At 46.2% G+C, this 19,182-nt stretch overlaps 1 protein-coding gene across 8 annotated transcripts; it reads right to left on the bottom strand.

The window, feature by feature from the left end:
- Nucleotides 1–216: 216 nt before the first annotated feature.
- ZDHHC22 (zDHHC palmitoyltransferase 22) lies at nucleotides 217–16,662 on the bottom strand. Of its 8 annotated transcripts, XM_083503389.1 has the most exons (4): nucleotides 15,816–16,611; nucleotides 14,184–14,765; nucleotides 3,292–3,574; nucleotides 217–2,836 (listed from the first exon to the last, which is right to left on the bottom strand). In XM_083503389.1, the coding sequence occupies exons 2-3, from the start codon at nucleotides 14,749–14,751 to the stop codon at nucleotides 3,309–3,311; spliced, it is 834 nt and encodes a 277-aa protein (XP_083359515.1). In that variant the 5' UTR covers nucleotides 14,752–14,765; nucleotides 15,816–16,611; the 3' UTR covers nucleotides 217–2,836; nucleotides 3,292–3,308. The 8 variants fall into 8 exon arrangements, with proteins under 8 accessions (XP_083359515.1, XP_083359520.1, XP_083359513.1 ...); XM_083503394.1 differs by lacking the exon at nucleotides 15,816–16,611 and adding an exon at nucleotides 16,619–16,662 and having other exon boundaries at nucleotides 217–3,574; XM_083503387.1 differs by having other exon boundaries at nucleotides 217–3,574.
- Between the last annotated feature and the right edge of the window lie 2,520 nt (nucleotides 16,663–19,182).

The following is a 19,182-nucleotide window of genomic DNA, read 5'->3' as shown; positions in this document are numbered from 1 at the left end:
GGCCTGCCTTCAAGGGCTGCTACTTAGAGTCTTCCCTTCAATAATTCAGTTCACTATCTCACTTGGTTGCTCCCTGACACATGCAAAATTACATCTCATGCCCTCTTAAGTTGGAGACTGATGGGAGTTTTGAAGAAAAAGTGGTGCAAGTCGGGCATTGTTGCCCTGGGTATACATACACATTTCATTGATCACAGTGAATTTTGTGTGTGTGTGTTTTTGCAACACCACTAAAAAGCTGCAAAATGGGGTTACCAAAGGTGAAAAAGGAAGAGTACTACTATAGCTGCTAGCCAACCATTCCTGCTCTTCCTTTTGTCAGGCAGATTGCACATTAGTCGGCCAGAATGGGCAGCAGATATTTCCTTATGGGCGCAACTTCTTGAAAGAGCCAGCCCTGCCATTAGACAGAGTTAGGAAGTTGCCCCGGGCAGCCAGTGCTGTGTATCCTCAGGGTTAGCTTACTGCCCCATGGCGCCCTGGGTGACTCTGTTCCATCACCAGTGTTGAATAGGGAGCTGTCAGTTTGGCCTCTCTTCATTTCTCATTTTACCCATCTTAAACTGACTTCTCCACATTTGGAAGCAATTTGCAAAATCATCAGCATTTTAGTGCAAACTCTCTCAACACATTTTCATTAGCAACTTTGATTAATGTACACATTTTGACAAGCACTTTCCCCCAACATAATGCATTTGCACACATTATTTTCATCAATATCTTCATTTGTATGCATGTGTCTCCTAAAATATGCATTTTTGTAAACATTGGTTGAAGAACCAAAATTCGGATAAGTGCAAATTTCAAAGGATAGCTTGTGTTTCAGTTCACATATTGTTTTGAAAAGTGTGGATTTGAGAGATCCAGTTTTAAATGCATACTGAATCAACTTTCTCCTCCATTCCTAATGCTGCATACTGAATCAACTTTCTCCTCCATTCCTAATGCTGCATACTGAATCAACTTTCTCCTCCATTCCTAATGTTGAAGTAAAATTCCACTACCATTCTAGTTGGCTTTTGTACATGGAATGGGGGAGGGCTGGCTACACATAGAAGTAAATAGACTGTGCTTCCTTCATTCCAACATAAGCATGATGGAAAAGAAACCCCTGTTAATTCTCATACACAACTCACTTTTCAAATAAGCCCCTCCACCTACACCATCCCATTCTTCCCCAGCCTCTGCTCATTCACTCCCCTCTCTCACATACGCAACAATGCAGTCTTAGGGTACCCCTCCATGTGAAAGGTCCCTTGAAAAGGCAGGAGCCCATAGCCCAGTGACAAAGCACACAGGTTTGGTGCTGAAGGTCCTAAGTTCAGCCCCTGCCGTCTCCAATTAAATGGGGGGGGTAAGCTTTGGGGCAGGGGTGTAAAAGGCTGCATTCCATCAGAAGAAAGTGACGGGGGGATACATACTGGTGGTGAGAGGTTGGGCCAAAGCAAAAGGTGGGGGGGGGGACATCGCTTCTCTCTCCCTTTCACCCATCCCTACATTTGCACTCACACATCTGTCCATCATCCAGTAACACTCATCCCCTCATTTTCTGAGCATGTACACAACTTACATGAGCATGTACACAATGGGGTCGTTTCCACCTGCTGCATTTCAAGCCACATGTTTACATCGCTGTACACACCATTTCCTGGCTTGTTTTCCCAAACCTGCAAACCTTCCAAACTCCTATTCAAGGAAGCCAAGCTCTGTGCATGTGCTGTCCTCTGCGCATGTGCAACGGATGGCTGAAGTACAATGCATCTCTGATTAACTGCGACGTACGTTTTCAAATTGGAAGGAAGCTGGTCTGAGCGGAAAGGCATTAAACGGCAGAAACTACAGGATGATATGGACTGTGGCTTATGGTCGTGGGCACTCAGCTTCGAACACCAGCAGTGAGAGTGCACAGGATCCACAGTAATGTGCACACAGCTTCCCTCTCCTCGTCTTTTCCTCTTAAGGAGGAGGTGGAGGGCCATTTGTCGGCACCAAGCTGTGGGTTGCCAACTTGTGAGTTAACGGATTGAGCTTAGAAAATACTTCTTCTTACAATCATGTAGAGCAGAGGTCAGCAACCTTTTTCAGCCATGGGTCAGTCCACCGTCCCTCAGACCATGTGGTGGGCTGGACTATATTTTTTTGGGGGGGGATGAACGAATTCCTATGCCCCACAAATAACCCATAGATGCATTTTAAATAAAAGGACACATTCTACTCATGTAAAAAAACGCTGATTCCTGGACCATCCACAGGCCGGATTGAGAAGGCAATTGGGCCGCATCCGGCCCACAGGCCTGAGGTTGCCTACTCCTGATGTAGAGCCCCTGTAAGTCAGACAATCGTGGGCTCAGTGGACTGGTGCTCTGCCTCAGTATAAGACAGTCCAGAACTTTAATGTCTTCATACATTCAGTCGCTCCATTCATGTACACTTGCCTGCTCTCCCTGCTGCCATCATTGTGCTCAACCCAAATACGCTTGTTTCCTCACCCTATTGGCAAGATGGGCTTTGAACAGCTCTATGTGTCAGGGATTGGGGCAAGTGGGTTGAAAACGAACCTCGTTCTCTAAAAAATATAAAAATAAAAATCAGCCAGCAGACCTGCTACCCTGGGCAAGCCACATGCTCAGGCTGTTAACCATCGTTCCTGGATGTTGGAGTGGAGGGGAGCAACTAGGAAGTGGGCAGGGAAATGCTTGTCATCTCTGAAGTGTGCAGGCATATACCATCTGCCTCCCCAGCAGTTGTCATTCCTTGCACCTCAAAGTGCTTCACCAACCACACTCTGCTGTTCTTGTGAAACTGGCTCCTTGCTATATTGGGGTCAGTTGAAAAACTGCAAAAAAAAAAAGAAGAAGAAGCTTTCAAGTAACAGATTGGGCAAATCCCACAGGAGTCTCTGATGTGCTTACAGCTTACTCAGAGCAACGCAGACTACCTTGAGATGGGGGGGGGGGGTGTTGTTGTTGCTACTCCTACGGCAAGTTAAGCATGAAAGGCAAGGTGGGAAGGGAGAAGATTGTGAGAAGGGGCACAGTGAGAAAATGATTCAGAGTCCCAAGGGTGGGTCTGGTGAACGCTTTTAGCAACCCAGAGATTACTGCTGTAGCTTCACATATACGTAACACGGGCCACAATTTCCCCTTCTAAAATACAGAATCAGCCCAGCTAGCTTGATAGTTGCCTCCCTTCCTGTAGGTGGCAAGGCTGAGAAGTGGGGAGGGAACGAGAAGTGCCTCAAAGTGCTGCAACTCCCTTATGGCCCACGCATGTGCATGTATGTGTGCGCACCTGTGTGCCGGGGTGCCTCACTGCTCCTTCTGCCTGTGATAGTCGCTTCCTACGTTGAGCACGGGGATGAGCAGTCCAAGCAGCCACCTCTTCCCAAAGACCTCTTCCAGGTTCTTCTTCCAAGGACGGGCTCGGGCCGCTACCCCCTTCCGCACCTGGTACCGCGTCTGCCCTCGCAGGATCAGCAGCATTTGGTGGCAGCAGAAGCCGGCGCAGGCGAGTCCGATCCCCAGCCAGAGGTATAGCATGAGGATGACAAACATCTCCGAGCTTAGCAGAGCTCCTGCAGACCCAAAGGGGAAGGGAAGAGGAAATGTTGGGAGATTTGGGACAGATAAAAGAAAGTACATCTTCACATGGTGCATCGTTTAGCTATGGAACTCACTGCCATGGGAGGAGGCAGGGGTGGCCACCATCTTGGAGGGCTTTGAAATGGGATTGGATAAATTCCTTGAGGGTATCAAGGGCTACTAGCCATGGCAGCTATGCTCCAACTGCATGGTCAGAGGCAGTGATGCTTCTGAATACCAACTGCAAGAAGCTACAGGGAGGTAGATTGGTTTTGAACTTGGGTTCTGCTCTTGGGGTTTACAAGTTGGCCACTGTGAGAACAGGATGCTGGACCACATGGGCCTCATCCAGCAGGCTTTCCTTATGTTCTAATGTGGACATTCACTCACAGTGTGATGTTATCTGTCCATCCTGGAACAGAGAAAATGGTTTGTCTACACATATCATAGGATGGTATAAAAATTCAATAAGTAATATTATTAATAATAATACTTCTATACTGGAAGCAGTTGGCACAGTGCCCAAAGGAAGTTTGCTGTGGAAGTTTGCTGTGACATGTGCCAGGGCCTAGACCCTAGCAGAGAATTCATGGCTGCACCCCAAAGCTCCCCCTGCTTCTGCTGCCCCTCTCACCCTTCCATCACTCTTGCTAACTGCTCTCTCCAAGCCTGCAAGCAGTGCCAACAGCAAGGAGATGGGACTGCAGTCTGCACTGGCTTTACTCTGTCCATTGGGCCCAGAAGACATGATGACAGTGACAAGGAGCAGGGTGTCCCTGAGGTCATCTTGCCAGAGCTCCCTACCCCCTCCAAAACCTGAGGCCAACATGGCTTGCTTGCAGTTAGTGGCTTAATCTGTAGCTAGTGCTTAGAAGCAGATTTTCAGCTGCCAAGTGCTAGAAGAAGCCCAATAGCATTTGCAGGTCCCAGGTAGAATCCTCAGCATCTCCTGGGATACTGGTCTGGGAATGTCCCTGGTCTGGACCTCTGAAGGGCTGCTGCCAGTCAGTGTTGACAGAACTGAGCCAGGTAGGCCATTGGTTTCCCTCAGTATGAGGTAGGTTCTTCTGATTTCAGTTCTTTCGCAGTACAGCAAGCAGAGGCGAAATGTGGCAAAGGTAGAAGGTTTACAAATAAACAGAATCAAGGGGAGGAAGATGCAGGACTAAAGCTGGAACCATACTTTCTAGGGAATAAGCCTCACTGAACAAAGCAGGACCAACTTCCAAGTAGATTGGCATACATAAGATTGCACGGTTAAATAAATATTTCAGTTGTCTTTTTTCAGCAGCTCCTTAATTGCAGTATCAAGGGGAGCGGGAGTTAAAATCCAACATTTCTTTAGAGTAGTTTACATTGCGGCTAATTCTTAGTGACAGGGTCAAAATGGAAAATTCTGCAGAATATAAACAACATCCCAGTCATTAGTCTAAATGTCAGGAGATAAGATAAAACAATGCACTAAAATGAGCCTTCGAGGAAGAATTCGAATAGGAAATGTGTTGTCATATGACTTAGAGAGCTGGAGCTTCATCCCATATGAAGCTGTAAGAAAGCAGGAGGCTTTCGAAGTTATTGTACTTAATTCCTCTCTTTGGGAATCAACCATGTTGTCAGATGTGCCAAACATTGACAGTTTGAGGTTGATATATTAATCCTACCCCTCCTATGTATGTAGGCTAGACCAGAGGCTTCTGCCAGGATTGGATCTAGAGACATTTGGCATATGTAATATTGGACCATTGGGACGTTAGCCAAAAGAAATGGACCTTTGCTGCCCGCTCTGGCTGTAGAAGTCAGCAGTTAACTGATCTTTCCCATCTGCTTATATTCTCTGCATTCCTAACCAGCCTCACCAGAACAGCTTCATTATAAACCTAACACTTTGCACTGAACCCAGGCAACCTTATTCTTGACCTTTGTTTATTGCCTACACAGACTTCCTTCTCACTTAATAACACAACTCTTCTTTCAGTTCTCCAGGGGCACTCGGCTGCTGCCCTGAAAGTTGTGATTCTCCCACTAAGGGATTTCAAGGGGAGGCTCCTGTTCAGAAATACTGAATTGGAACTTACTGAGAATTTTGATTCTGTCTGGGAATACCTGAACAGGGATGAAAGTGGTGCAGCAATAATCAGCTAGCACATTTGCAAAGCTAAGCAGGATCCAGTAAGGTTTCAAATTGGATGGGAGACCATGTGTTGAGATTCCTACATTGCAGAGGGTTGGACTAGGTGACTCTCAGTGTCCCTTCCAGCTCTATGGTTTTTTGTCTTGTAGATCAGAGGTTTTCAACCTTTTTGAGTCTGCAGCTCCCTTACCCAACTACTTTCTTACTGTGGCACCCCTGTGGGACTCAGGAGCCCAGTTATGTCACCCCTTGCCTCACGCTTTTTCGAACACCCTCCCTTGTGGTTCTGCTGCTGCCATCCTGGTCTCTGAGCTGCCCCACCCACCCCAAGGAGAGGTGCCTCCCAGAGGTGCCATTCACCTGCAGAGCTTATAGCCAGGGCTGCTGCAATAAACAGTTGTGCAAGCCTTTGGGAGCCAGAGTCAAGAGAGAGCATCAGAGGAGGGAGGGAAAGAAAGAGGGACAAAGGCCAATGTTGCCTGCGGCACCCCTGACCATCAGTCAAGGCACCCCAGGGTGCCACGGCACACAAGCTTTAAAACCACTGCTGGAGATGTTTATTGGCTTAGCAATTCTAGGTTGATTATGTTGTCAACAATTACTGTGGCTATAAATAGTCACTGTGTTTATTCTGCATGCATCTAAGATTTAACTCAGACTGTACTTTTTACCTGTCACAATCATTTGAATTCACAGTTTACAATTCCCTCCTTCCCTGTACCTAATACCTTATACCGTGGTACCTCTGGTTAAGTACTTAATTTCTTCTGGAGGTCCGTTCTTAACCTGAAACTGTTCTTAACCTGAAGCACCACTTTAGCTGCGGCGCTGGAGCACGATTTCTGTTCTCATCCTGAAGCAAAGTTCTTAACCTGAAGCACTATTTCTGGGTTAGCAAAGTCTGTAACCTGAAGCATATGTAACCTGAGGTACCACTGTATCTTACAAGGATGAAATGGGCTGGCTCCACAAACATTTATGCCACAAGAAATCTGTTAGTCTTTTAAGGTGCCATGAGCTTTTATTATTTTCTCTTATTGAGCTACAAACTAACACAGATACCTCTCTGGAATAATACTGGAATAGATAGAATAAGGACAGTGCCAATTTGTGTCGCTCTCTCCCCCCCCCCCAACCCTTGAATATATTTACTTTGATCAAGAAATATAGTCACCTTCCTCAAAAGAAAAGCTGGTTTAATCTTTTTATTTGTCATTTATCATGTGAATTCATTCAGAAGCCCCAGAAAGCTAGTCACATCTTAATCCTGTTGAACTCAATGGGCTAAATTAGGGTGCTTACACACATTGCTCAAATTCACCACAGCCACAGGAAACCAGAAGTACGACAGGAAGCCTCTTGGTGCAAGACGAGAAACCTTCGCTGATTGTACCCTCAAGGGCAATGGCCCCTTGTCATAATTCCAGATCCTAGTTGTTATCTGTAAAGCAGGACTGAGGAACTTCTGGCTCTGGCTGTGGTTGAACTGCAACTTCCATCAACCCCGATCATTGGCCATGCTGGTTGGGGTTGCTAAGAGTTGGAGTCTAACAACATATGGAAGGCCACAAGTTCTCCATGCCTGCTTTAAAATGGCTTAGGACTACAAACCTAAAAACAACAACCCACCCCTGCAATAAATCTGCCTGCTTTAACAGATCCACTAATGTATATCTGCTCTAGTATATCTCTTTATCTTCCAAGGTTTGCACGGTGAGGATCTGAGAACACTGTAATATTGCGACAGACTGAACTTTAAGAAAAGATCTTTAGCCAACTGAAACACCATACTTGGCGTTTAACTACAATGTTCCATGTTCAAGTTATTTGAACATTTATGTTCAATATTTTGTTTTCCTTGCTGCTTTAAAATTGTGTTTTATTTGACCTTTGTCTGTAATGTTTTGATACTCTGTCATTCTTTATTTGATGCTTTAAGTTAAATTGTAAGCCGTTTAAAATATATTTAAATGATTTCAATGAAATAAACAATCTTGTAAAGAAGGGCCAGTCGAGCAGCTTAAATGTATGTAACAAAGCAGGGTGATAACACAGACATCCTGGCATTGAATGCCTACAATAGGATAAAAACCTATTCTTTCAATTTAAGCCATGGATGATCATTATTAAATTATTGATAGTTAATGAGTTTCATATTGTGTGTTACCAATAAGGGTGCTACTGCTAGGTATTCCCCCTTACTTTAATGGTATGAAAATTGGAGGAAAATAATGGTTTGTTTTAAAATATTATATAATGTCCATGGAGAAGAAAATTGGACCAGACTATTAGCTAGTTTTAATAGCTTCAGTGACTCATAGAACTATGTAACAAACTCATTTCTCCAAATAGCCTAAGAAGCATCCCAAACAGCTGGATAATTAGGCAGTGGGTTAAACAGGAATGCATTTACCTGTAGTTAAATTGCTTCAGGGATACTCAGAATACATGTACAAAGCTCAAATATATCAGGAGAATTGAATAAAATGGACGGACATGACCAAGGATTCTACTATGCAATCCTTGATGCTGTTTAAAGAATTTTCTATAACATTTATCAAGGTATTTGTATAATGATCAAACCTCAGCAAGTAATTCCTTCAGGGTTCTGTTAAAGTCATTTGTAATGTTACTATCTCAGCTTGGAGGAGATATTGCCAAGAGGTCAGTAGGAAAGATCAGAATTATTCTCATCCAAGCAACAGAGAGAATCATACTAAGCAAAGCATAGCCAAGTCACAATTCTTCTGATCTCATTAGGAAAGCTAATTTCCTGGTGAGACCAGAAGGGTTATGGCTTGGTTGTTCTAGTGTTCTAGGTACAGTGGTACCTCAGTTTAAGAACAGTCCTGTTTATGAACAATTCAATTTACGAACTCCTCAAAACCAGAAGTAGTGTTCGGGTTTGCGAACTTTATCTCAGTCTACGAACGGAAACCGGACAGTGGAAGGGCAGTGGCAGCAGGAGGCCTCATTAGGGAAAGCGCACCTCGGTTTAAGAATGGATTCGGTTTAAGAACGGACTTCCGGAATGGATTAAGTTCGTAAAGATACTCAGTGGGTCCTATTGGCCCCTTATCAAAGCAATGGGCATAGCAGTTCTTTCAAAATAAACCCCAGATTCTTATGAGTTCCTAGATGGGTCAAACAGAGCATTAGCTTACATAAGAAATACAACAACAACAATAATTTTTCCCACCTTTTCTCCACCTCCTTTAGTGCTTTGATGGCTCAGACTATTATTATTATTATTATTATTATTATTATTATTATTATTATTATTATTAAAATTTGTATACCACCCTTCATCTGTAGATCTCAGAGCAGGCCGTAACATAAAATACATTATTTAAAAAAACTCACAAAAAATGCATAATAAAAATAAGAGCAAAAACAAGCCAATAATCCCCCAATCATTATTAAAGTGCAGTAAAATGCAGAGTGGGGGGAGAGAAATTCAAGCAGGAAGGGACAAACGACAGGCTAGGTAGCGCAGCCAGGAATTTAAGCTGTGCTTAGCTTAAGCATGTGGCTGGCTGTGCCGGGGCTCAGAGAGACCCTAGAGAAGCCACAGCAAATTGCATCCCACACCCTCATTCTTCTTCCTTCTCCTCCACCTCACCAGAAAGGGGCAACATCTAATCCATCAACCTATTTCCAACAGGAGCCAGCTCAACGTGAACAATGGGAACCCTGCAATCAGAGTGTGATAGCAATAGCTCTCCACTGCTGACTCTCTTCTACATCTCATATTAAGGGCTATATTGCTTCTGAACATGACCCGCTATTCAGAAGTTCTTAAACTGGATCCATGGACAGGCAGTGGCTCCATGCTCATGGGGAGAACTGTAAGAGTGGAATCCAATTAACCTTTACTGAGAACAGGCCATTTAAATTAATGGACCTAACCTAACCTTGTTCATTAATTTCAGTGGGTCTACTCTAAGTGCTCTATGGGGAGTCGGCTTCAGGCACCAGGCCCATTGGCAGACCAGTGCTGCAAACAGTGACAGGAAGGCTGGCAACAACCAGCCTTGCCATGTGGAAATCCCTTGCAGACAACCACAGTGCCTGGAGACAGACAGTCAGGTCATGTATCTATAGCAGTGACTGGAGGAGAAATAGCTTGCTAGGAGGAGTGCAGAGAGAAGAAGCATCTGCAGCAGCACAACCGGACACCTTCATCTGCCCCACCTGCAGCAAAACATGTCTCTCCAGTATCAGTCTCTACAGCCACAGCAGGCTCTGCGACCTTCCAGCAGCTTGACCACCCCCAAAGACACACTCCTGCATTGTCTCCCAAGGCAGAGGGATGTCAACAACTCTGAATAAGTTAGTTGCATACCATCCTAAGTTTGTTCAGCCAATCAGCATTTAGACCTCCTGTTGGGGTTATCACATGACTCTCACTGCCCATTCACAAATGCATGATGAGTAGCCATTGATAGACTTATTCTCCATGGTGACAAGGGTGGGGAAACTACAGTCCTCCAGATGTTGTTGAACTCCAACTCCCATCAGCCCAGCCACCATGACCAATGGTCAAGAATGATGGGAGTTGTAGCCCAGCAACAGATTCCTCAATCCTGCTTTTAGGATATAGTCTAATCTTTACTTTAAAAGCCACTTAAGCTAATGGCCATCATCACTTTCTGTTATCTGCCCTGAATTTGCTGCTCATCCATTTCATCAGTTAACTCTCCACTATGGCGGCAAGGGAAAAAGAGAGAGATTCTCTGCCACCACATTGTAGTGAATCCCCATGACAGCTTGTTACAGTATAAGGAGACGGTAGCAGCTGGTTATTCCAAGAGTCTTCTGTAAACTTGAAAGAAACGTTAAGGGGATCTGTTCAGCATTGCTTTCTAAATGCAGTGTCATCCTTCCATCCTTGTCAGGTCCCATTAGTTGTAGGAAGGCATCATGAGCACTAAATAGTGAAAGAGAGACCAGGCTCCTTTGGAAAGCAAAAAAAAACAACAACAGACATGTGTAATTTCTCTACTGTGAGATGGATTTGAAACAGTGGGAAGGGGGTCTGGAGGCAGACATTAATTGAACGCCTGTGCAATCTCCTTTCAATGCTCAGGCTGTAGCAGGAGATGTGCTGAGACATTTTCTCCCAGAAAAGGCTTCAAGCTTCATTTTAGGGGTCGCGTTTCTAACATTTGCAGAGGGGAAATTGTCAATTTCTTTGTTCCCGCTTCTAATTGAAATTCTCCCGGAAGCCACTTGCTTAAAAACACATATGGTTTCTTAATCTCCTTCTTGAAGCAAGCAGATACAGTAAAACAGCTGAAGTTGTTGTTTTGATTATTCATTCTGAGCAAAGTTTGCAAAAGCTTTGAAGCAGGCAGGCTAACTCAGCTCCCCCACATTTCACCACCTGAATGTCTTTATTTTCTTCCAGATGGACATGAGGTGATATGATGACAACACTATTGCTGTAACCTAATCATGTCAGAAATAGCATTTAAATTCAGTTGTGGGTTTTAGAGCATCTAGGAACCAAATGTTTTCCCTTTGCTGGCTTTTTAGGCTGGTGTTTGTAATGATTCTGTGCTGCTCCATTTCTATGCTATCTTGAATCTGTTTTATGTTGGGTTCTGAGTTTTTATGTCATTTGTATTGAGATTGTTTTATTGATTGCATTGCATTTGTGTATTCTATTGATTTTTGTAAACTGCCTGGAGGACAGTTGAATGGGAGGTCTAGAAATGGGAAGGCTGCCTGAATGAATTAATGAATGCTGAAGCACGATGATGATTTTGCATACCAATCCAATTTTGAAATCCATTCCAGGCCACCTAAGTGTAACACCTCTGGCCATAGTTGCTCATTTCAGGAAGGTTATTTTGTGATGGAAGCACCTATATAGCATGAAACGATTCCATCTTTTCCCACTTCAGGCTGTTTCCTATCTGAAGACGGGGCAACCCAGTCAGATGGGTGGGGTAAAAAGAATATTATTATTATTATTATTATTATTATTATTATTATTATTATTTATTATTATTATTAAATTTATTTGGGGCACAGCGCCACAGGGGAAAGGGAAGATGGTAGCCCATGGCATAATTTTTCTCTCTTCATTCACCCTTCATGTTATTAAGCCCTTGGTGGTGATACATCAATGCCTTAAAATAAAACAACCCCATAAATCATGCAAGTAGGTTGTTCAGATTGAGAATGCATGGTGGGGCTTCCTGTAACAGGACTATCGTGGGGCAGCACTTCTACAACAAAGAGAGATACTCTTTATCACCATTTAGTTTTATTTTATTTGTTACATATATATTCCCACCTTTCTTCCATTTTGCAGCTCACATTGGAACTCATGCCTTAGCTCATGGGAGGACTGCTAGGGAATAGGCGATGGGATCAAGGAATCGCAACAAAGCACCTGACTGCAGTGGCCTTTCCTCTTCTTCTCCCTTTCCAGTTTATAAAAGCTGGGCAGAGTCCAAACATCAGAATGAACTTGGCAAGCTATCAGCTTAAGAAATTGATCCAACATTATTTTTTTAAAAAACAACAACAACCCCACTCTTCTCAGACACCACCTTAAAATAATATTGCAATGAAGGTCTACCTTCACACTACCATCTGAGTAAACTGGTGTTTGTGTGCTTATCAGCCATACAAATTTATCCTTTTATCTAAGGAACAAACTGGGTTCATTTAGCCTCAGTCATTATAAACAATAAAGAACAGACTAGAGCCAACAAGCCCGTGGATAATCTCAAAGCCAATATATACACCCCTGACCTTTTCCCAATCCTTCCCTGGTTGTACAATGTTAGCAGCAGGAAGGGATATTAACGCTTCCTTGTAAGTCGTTCAGTCTATAAACTCTGGAAACACAATGCATTCAGACAGCAAGCCTGTTGGGTGGGAAAAATCACTTTCGGAACTGACTCCATCTGTGTGTTTGTGTGTGTGTGTGTGCCCATGACCCTAGCCCTACCATTAGGCAAAGTGAGGCAGCTACCTCAGGCAGCAGATCTTGGGTGTCAAAGAAAGGCAGCAACTTGTTATTTAAAGTGTATTTTTTCTACCAGGATAGAGAAAAGTTACTTGTGAGATTTTCTGCTTCAGGAATCAGCATAACTTGACTGGCCTTGGGTACTGTTCAGCATAACTTGGGAGGTGGCATTTACTATTACGCCTCAGGCAGCAAAATGTATTGGGCTGGCTTTAGTGTGTGTGCTTCTCATTTTAGTGATCTTTTGTATGGTTCTTGAATTTCAGAAGCGAGAGCAGTAGGGGTGGGAATTGACAAATACGAGGAGGGAAAACCAGAAACTGGGCACAAACGGAGGTGTGGAGAAAAAGAAAAACAGCATGATGATGAGGCCTGTTTGATCTTGGCCAGAAAGGTCAGAATCTGAATCACATTTCAAATTCAGTCAGCAGAGCACTTGCAAGTGGGATGTAGCAGGGTGCCTCGCATCAATTCTGCTTTTTGTCTCCCTCCACTAGGAGACAATGACAGTGCAATCCTATGCATGCCTATTCAGCAATGGGACTTACACCTAGCAAGTGTGTTTAGAGTAGCAGCTTAGCAGTGCAATCCTATGCATGTTAATAAGGGCCGATCCACACCACACATTTAAAGCACATCCAATGCCCATTTAAAGCACAGGACTTCCCACAGAGAATCACAAGAACTGTGGTTTACTGCTAACAGAGCTACAGTTCTTAATACCCTTCACCGAGTACAGTTCTTAGGGTGTTTGGGGGAATGTCATTTGCTTTCAATGCAAGCTGGATATGTTTTTAATGTGTGATGTTGATCTGAAGGTTCAATAGAACTGGCTTAATTAGGGTTGCTGCCTAAATGAAGTATTAAATTATTAACTGTATTCATTTTCTCCATAACGAGTTCCTGTCCTTTTCACAGGAACGGACATGATGTTCAGAGCAGGAGGAACCAAAGTCCAGGTGATAACCAATGAGTTTCTGAGAAAATAGGGCTCTGGGAAAGGAACCTTTCTTGCAAGCCTCTACACTAACTTCCCTCGGTCACATAATACAAGAATGAAATGCTCTTTCCACCGTCTTCCAACATGTACAAAACCTTTCAGACAATGGCCTTGGGCTGGTCCACACTGAGTCACCCATAGGACATTGCAGGGTGCTTTTCTTGGAATCAAATCAATTACACATAGACAGCATTGGACGGTAGCCTGGAGCAGGCCCCAACCTTTGTGTATCAAGGTGGCCTTTGCACAGCACCCTGGCTTTTTAATTTGCTGGCTATTCCAATAAGCAGCAATTAAAGCAAAAGATGGGTGAAGAAACATAGGAAACCCACATAGGCACAGACAGCCCCCTCCCCCGGGCTCCTGGCAATGCTGGAGGGACAGCTGTTGTGGGAAAGGAAGTCTTATAAAGAAGGGTTGGCAGGGAGAGGGGGAGAGGGAAGGGAGCCACAGATCACCCCTTCTGCTAGAGGAGAAGACACTGACCTGAGAAGAACTGGCTGATGGACTGAGGCAGGAGAGTGAGGAATGCCAGTGGGTTGGCAAAGGAGGTGGAGAGCACAGTGGAAATGTAAGCCAGCCCTGCCACCAAGGAATCCAGGCAAGCCAAAGCAGTATACAGGCAGAACATGACGAAGTTCCTCATGTTCCTGCTCCCAATGCAGTTCCCTGTGAAGAAACAGTGGTGGTCATGCCTTTGGGTGACCCGGGCACACAGTCTACAGAAGTGAGTGTTGGGTAAGGCCGAGCCAGGGGGGCAGTTCCCATCGGGCCAGTCGGGGGCCACCCCATCAGCTCCTCCGACCCAGTTCAGGCCCTTGCTCAGGTCCTCGGGGGTGTTCTGGATCACCAGGATGTAGTTGCCCAGCGCATTGGCTGAGAGGAAGAGGAAGAGGGCGCCGTGCAGCAAAGCGGAGGAGCAGAAGAGCGGGGTGGCGGAAGGGTCTTTGAACATGCTGGGGATGAAGAGGAAGAGCTGGAGGACGAAGGTCACACAGGAGATGCACAGGAAGTAGGCAGGAGCGACCACATTGAGGAACCTGAGGACTAGCATTGTGGATTACATTCCTGCAACGGGGAGCAAGAGGAGAGAGCAAGTGGTCACCAGCCTAGCCTGTGGACTTGCACTTTTCCAGGCACACAAGGATTCCCCGTTCGCCCCTCTCCCCCCCCCCCCCCGCTGCTGGAGAAAAAGAAGCACCTCCTCACAGGTCTCCTTGGCTTTTTATCCCTCTCAACCTGCTCCCTTCCCCAGTGAAATCTCTCACAAACACACCGCACATATCTCGCCTCCTAGCTCTGCTCAGCGGTGCACAGGAGGACAAACTCAAAGGTTCGCTCTCCGTCGCTGAGCCTCAGGTCTGGCTCCAGCGCCCTGCCCCTGGCGGGCAGCATTGCCACTGAGATGCCAGGGGCCGCAGTCCCTGGAGTGTCTCTCTCAGGTTGCCTGCCTCTTGCCCGCCTGCCTATCTGCCTGTCTGCCGGTTGCACCGCCACCCAGCTCTCGCTGCTCCTCGTGGCCCCCTGTTCTGGAAGGCTGCAAGACACCCTCGCCGGGGAGCGAGTCCCCTTCAACTCCGAGGAGGATTTGTGTGTGTGCTGGGCAGACCTGCCGAGGCTCGCCCTACAATTCAGGAGTTCCTCTTCTTCCACGCAGGGCGCCGTTATTATTTTATTATGCGCTATTAATTAGATAGCGGGGAGGCGAGGATCCGGGTGGCGGTCCTAATCCGCTGCAATACGGATCAAAAACGATGCTCTAATTTCGCCTGGAAAGCCACAAATCCGCAGATTACCGCGGCGGCTGTTGCCCTGACATGGGCATCATCAGGAAATGCTCCAAACAGCTGCTTAAGTGCTGCCGGGCACCAGCCGCCAGCGGTGCGCCAGCAAGGAACTCTGTCTGTGGCTTTCAGCCTGTCTGGCATCGCTGCTCCGTCAAGGCGCATCGCAGAACGAAGCAAGCCGACATCCACTCCCCACGCAGCCACCCACCTTAAGGAACGCGGGGGCTCCGACACCCAAACAGGGAGGTGTTGCTACAAGTCTACCTCCCCCTCGCCACACACACATACACACACACCCCTTCACTTTCCCTCTCCACCCCGCCTTCCTCACCCAGCTCTCCACGCTTGGCTTTCTCTTCCAAAACAAATCCATGTACGACACACGTACTTCAGATGTGGGAGAACATTGCTAACAAGGCGCCCCGGCGCCCCAGCCTGTTCTCCAGGGGCCGCCCCTTGCCTCTGTCCATGGGGAAGGCGAACTTAGGCGCTGCCTTCGTTGCGGAGAGGCGAGGAACTCTGTCCGCTCCCCGGATCTGATGGTCGCCGCTGGGAACTTTTCTGTGCTCCAGCCCTGCGGGCGGGTGACTTGGCGAGGGACCTGCCAGGAGTCTCCACTTCCCCAGTCAGCTCCGTCTGGCTATCTGTCTGGCAAGGAGCGTGGAATTCACCTTGAAGTCCCCTTGCTCGCTGCCTGGATAGGTCCTCCCGGCCGTCCCCATATTTACCTGGAAGCCTGGAGCGGAGCGGAAGCTGCTGTTCCTTCAGCACCAGCCAGCCCTGTGCGCCGCGAAGCCCCCGGGCCAGCTGCTGCTCCCCCCCTCCCCGCCTGATCTCCCTCTCTCCACCCCCTCCAGCCGCCGCGGTGTGAACAGCAAAGGCGCTCGGAGAGTCCCCGTTAGCAGCACAGCCGCTACTACCGGCAGCCCACCCTCCCGCCCGGGCTCCGTGGGGAGCCCTCCTTTCCCCGGCTTTCCTAGGGGAGCTGTCCGCCCCTTCCGCAACCCTGTCGGGGAAGCGCTTCGGGAGCTCGGCGGGGAGCTGTCCCTTCAGCACCACCAGCCAAGCAAGCCGCCTATGGAGCGGCGGGGGCGGGAAGAGAACTCAGGAAATCCGAAAGAGGTGCGCTCCCACCTGGAGTCCCTCCGGAGAGTGTCTCCTGCAGATGACCCGGTTCTCTGATCCTGAAAACTAAAGAAGGTAAGGAAGGAGAAGGAAGTTGTGCTCACTGCTCCCTCCTGGCGTGCCTTAAGAAGAGGAGCCCTGCTGGGTCAGACCAAAGGTCCGGCTAGTTCAGAGCTTCCCACAGTGTCGAACCAGAAGCCTGTGGGATGCTTAAGAGCAAGGCATAAGGGCAACAGTTGCCCACAGCGTGTGGTATCCAGGGGCTTATTGCCCCTGAATCAGGAGCTTTCAGTTGGCTATTCTGGCTATAGGCTGTGTTTCCCTGCAGGTGTGAGATGCGGAAATACCTTCCCAGTGCTGCCTCTCTTTAGCAACCCAAGGGAGAGGTAACCTCTGCCGGTGCAAAAGCAATATGAGAAAGTTTAGGATGGCATTATCATATAATTTAGGGTAAAAGCCAGCACCTCCCAAAAGCAGGTGTTTGGTGTGCATTGGACATGGGCTTCTGGAAACAATACATAGGTGGAAGGCTCGTTCATGCATTATGTCTCATAGTGATCTTCAGTATCAATTGAGAGTCTTTCACTGGAGCAATCAACTCTTGTGTTACTCCCGAGCAATGGTGGCATATAAAAAGGCCCAGTTGGTGACTTCACAGCTGTGTGACAATTCCCCCCTGCCATGGAGATCCACCAGAGGTAAGCATAAACACCTTTCAGAAATTTTATAAAACCTTCCTGTTTGCCTTATTTTAGGGGTCACACACACCTTCAACATCATATGACATCGAAAGCAAAGATGAATAGATGACCTGTGAAAGTGGGAAGTATCATGTTGGAAATGGAGCCACCTAATATAAAAGCTCTGTGGTGTTTGGTGATTTCCAATGTGCAAATTATCTGGGCTTGTAGGGAGCTGTGGAGCCAGGAGCCTGGCACAGTGGAGATTACTGTTGTCCAGGCAAAGCCCTAGTCTGATATGACTAGTATTTGCATTCATACAACGTGTAGTCTGGCTCCACACTTAGAAGCATAGATCCTTCTGGACCTAGACCTCTGCAGTTTCTGATAAACACCTCTGGTTTACATGCACCTGGGAACTCTCCCAGATTGACTTGAAATTATCTAGGGATTATGAATATATGAAGCTACCTGATACGGATCAGAAAATTGTTCCATCTAGCCCAGCTTTTACTCTGATTGGCAGTAGCTCTCCAGGGTCTCACGAAGAGGTCTTCCCCTTCACATGCCATGTGATCCTTTTAGCAGAAGACGCCAGGGACTGAACCTGGGACCATCTGCATGCAAAGCAGCTGAACCATTGCAACCTCTACTACAGAACCCTTAGGACCTTGTCAACCGGGCTGATGTTTGCAAGATTTGTTATTGTTGAGAACTGACTGTTTAGTTTTATGTGTTGTATGTATGGGGGGGGGGGTTGCACATCTTCTCCATTTAAAATAAAAAAATTCCTTCCAGTAGCACCTTAAAGACCAACTAAGTTAGTTCTTGGTATGAGCTTTCGTGTGCATGCACACTTCTTCAGATACCGCATGCACACGAAAGCTCATACCAAGAACTAACTTAGTTGGTCTTTAAGGTGCTACTGGAAGGAATTTTTTTATTTTGACTATGGCAGACCAACACGGCTACCTATCTGTAACTTCTCCATTTAGTATGTTGACATCTGTGCTGAGCCCTAAGGAATTTTTAAATCTAGATCAATAAATTAAAAGGACTATTAAAACATTAAACCAGTTTATAATTACCTGTACAGTATTTTTACAGCAAAATCCAGACAAAGCGGTTGAGGACTGACCAGGGTCAAATGTGGCCTACCTGTATTGCAATTTACTGATAACTAAATCATAAAAATATATTATTTTTTCTGCATTGTGAGAGTATTTTATTTCACATGCATCATCTTCCCCTGAGCAACTTTCTTCCCAGACTCCTATGCAAAAGACTTACAGTTGTCTTGCTTCCCAAACCTAAAGGGCACTATACTTTTATACATGTATGCATACATTTTAACTGTGCAACATTGTGAAAGACACAAATACAGTGGACGCTCAGGCTGCAAACGTGATCCATGCAGGATGCATGTTCGCAACCTGCAGCAGTCACAACACGCTGCGGTGCATCTACGCACATGCAGGTTGCGATTTGGCGCTTCTGCGCATGTGTGACCGCCGAAACCCAGAAGTAACCTGTTCTGGTACTTCCGGGTTTTGGTGGGCCCGTAACCCAAAAAAACGCAACCTGAAGCATCTGTAACCCGAGGTATGACAGTACACAATTTTTGCAATAGCTATAAATACAGTTTCTCACAGTGATTGTATGCATACATACACATAAGGCTTCACATAGAGACACCCCAACTGGATACACCTCTAGAGCTTAAACCCTGCAGTATGAAATCTCCTTCTTAATAGTCTCAACATTGTAATTACTCTTCATCTAAAAGTTATGAATCCTAAACCACAAGATGGAAGAAGCAGATAATCTAACACCATTCCCCCTTCATCTTTTTCAAAAGCATCCCTAATTGTTGCCTGCCCATTTCCCCCCCCC

The sequence above is a fragment of the Podarcis liolepis genome (assembly GCF_965112155.1).
Source record: "Podarcis liolepis genome assembly, chromosome: 1".
Taxonomy (NCBI): Eukaryota; Metazoa; Chordata; class Lepidosauria; order Squamata; family Lacertidae; genus Podarcis; species Podarcis liolepis.
The sequence above is the reverse complement of the archived record's forward strand: the minus strand, read 5'-3'. Positions and strand labels throughout refer to the sequence as shown.

Excerpts from the sequence above, each read along its gene's own strand:
- ZDHHC22 (XM_083503394.1), bottom strand. The coding sequence starts at position 14,751 with ATGCTAGTCCTCAGGTTCCTCAATGTGGTCGCTCCTGCCTACTTCCTG. Across the intron at positions 3,575-14,183 it reads CATCAGCCAGTTCTTCTCAG|GAGCTCTGCTAAGCTCGGAG; the intron begins GTCAGTGTCTTC and ends TTGGGTCTGCAG.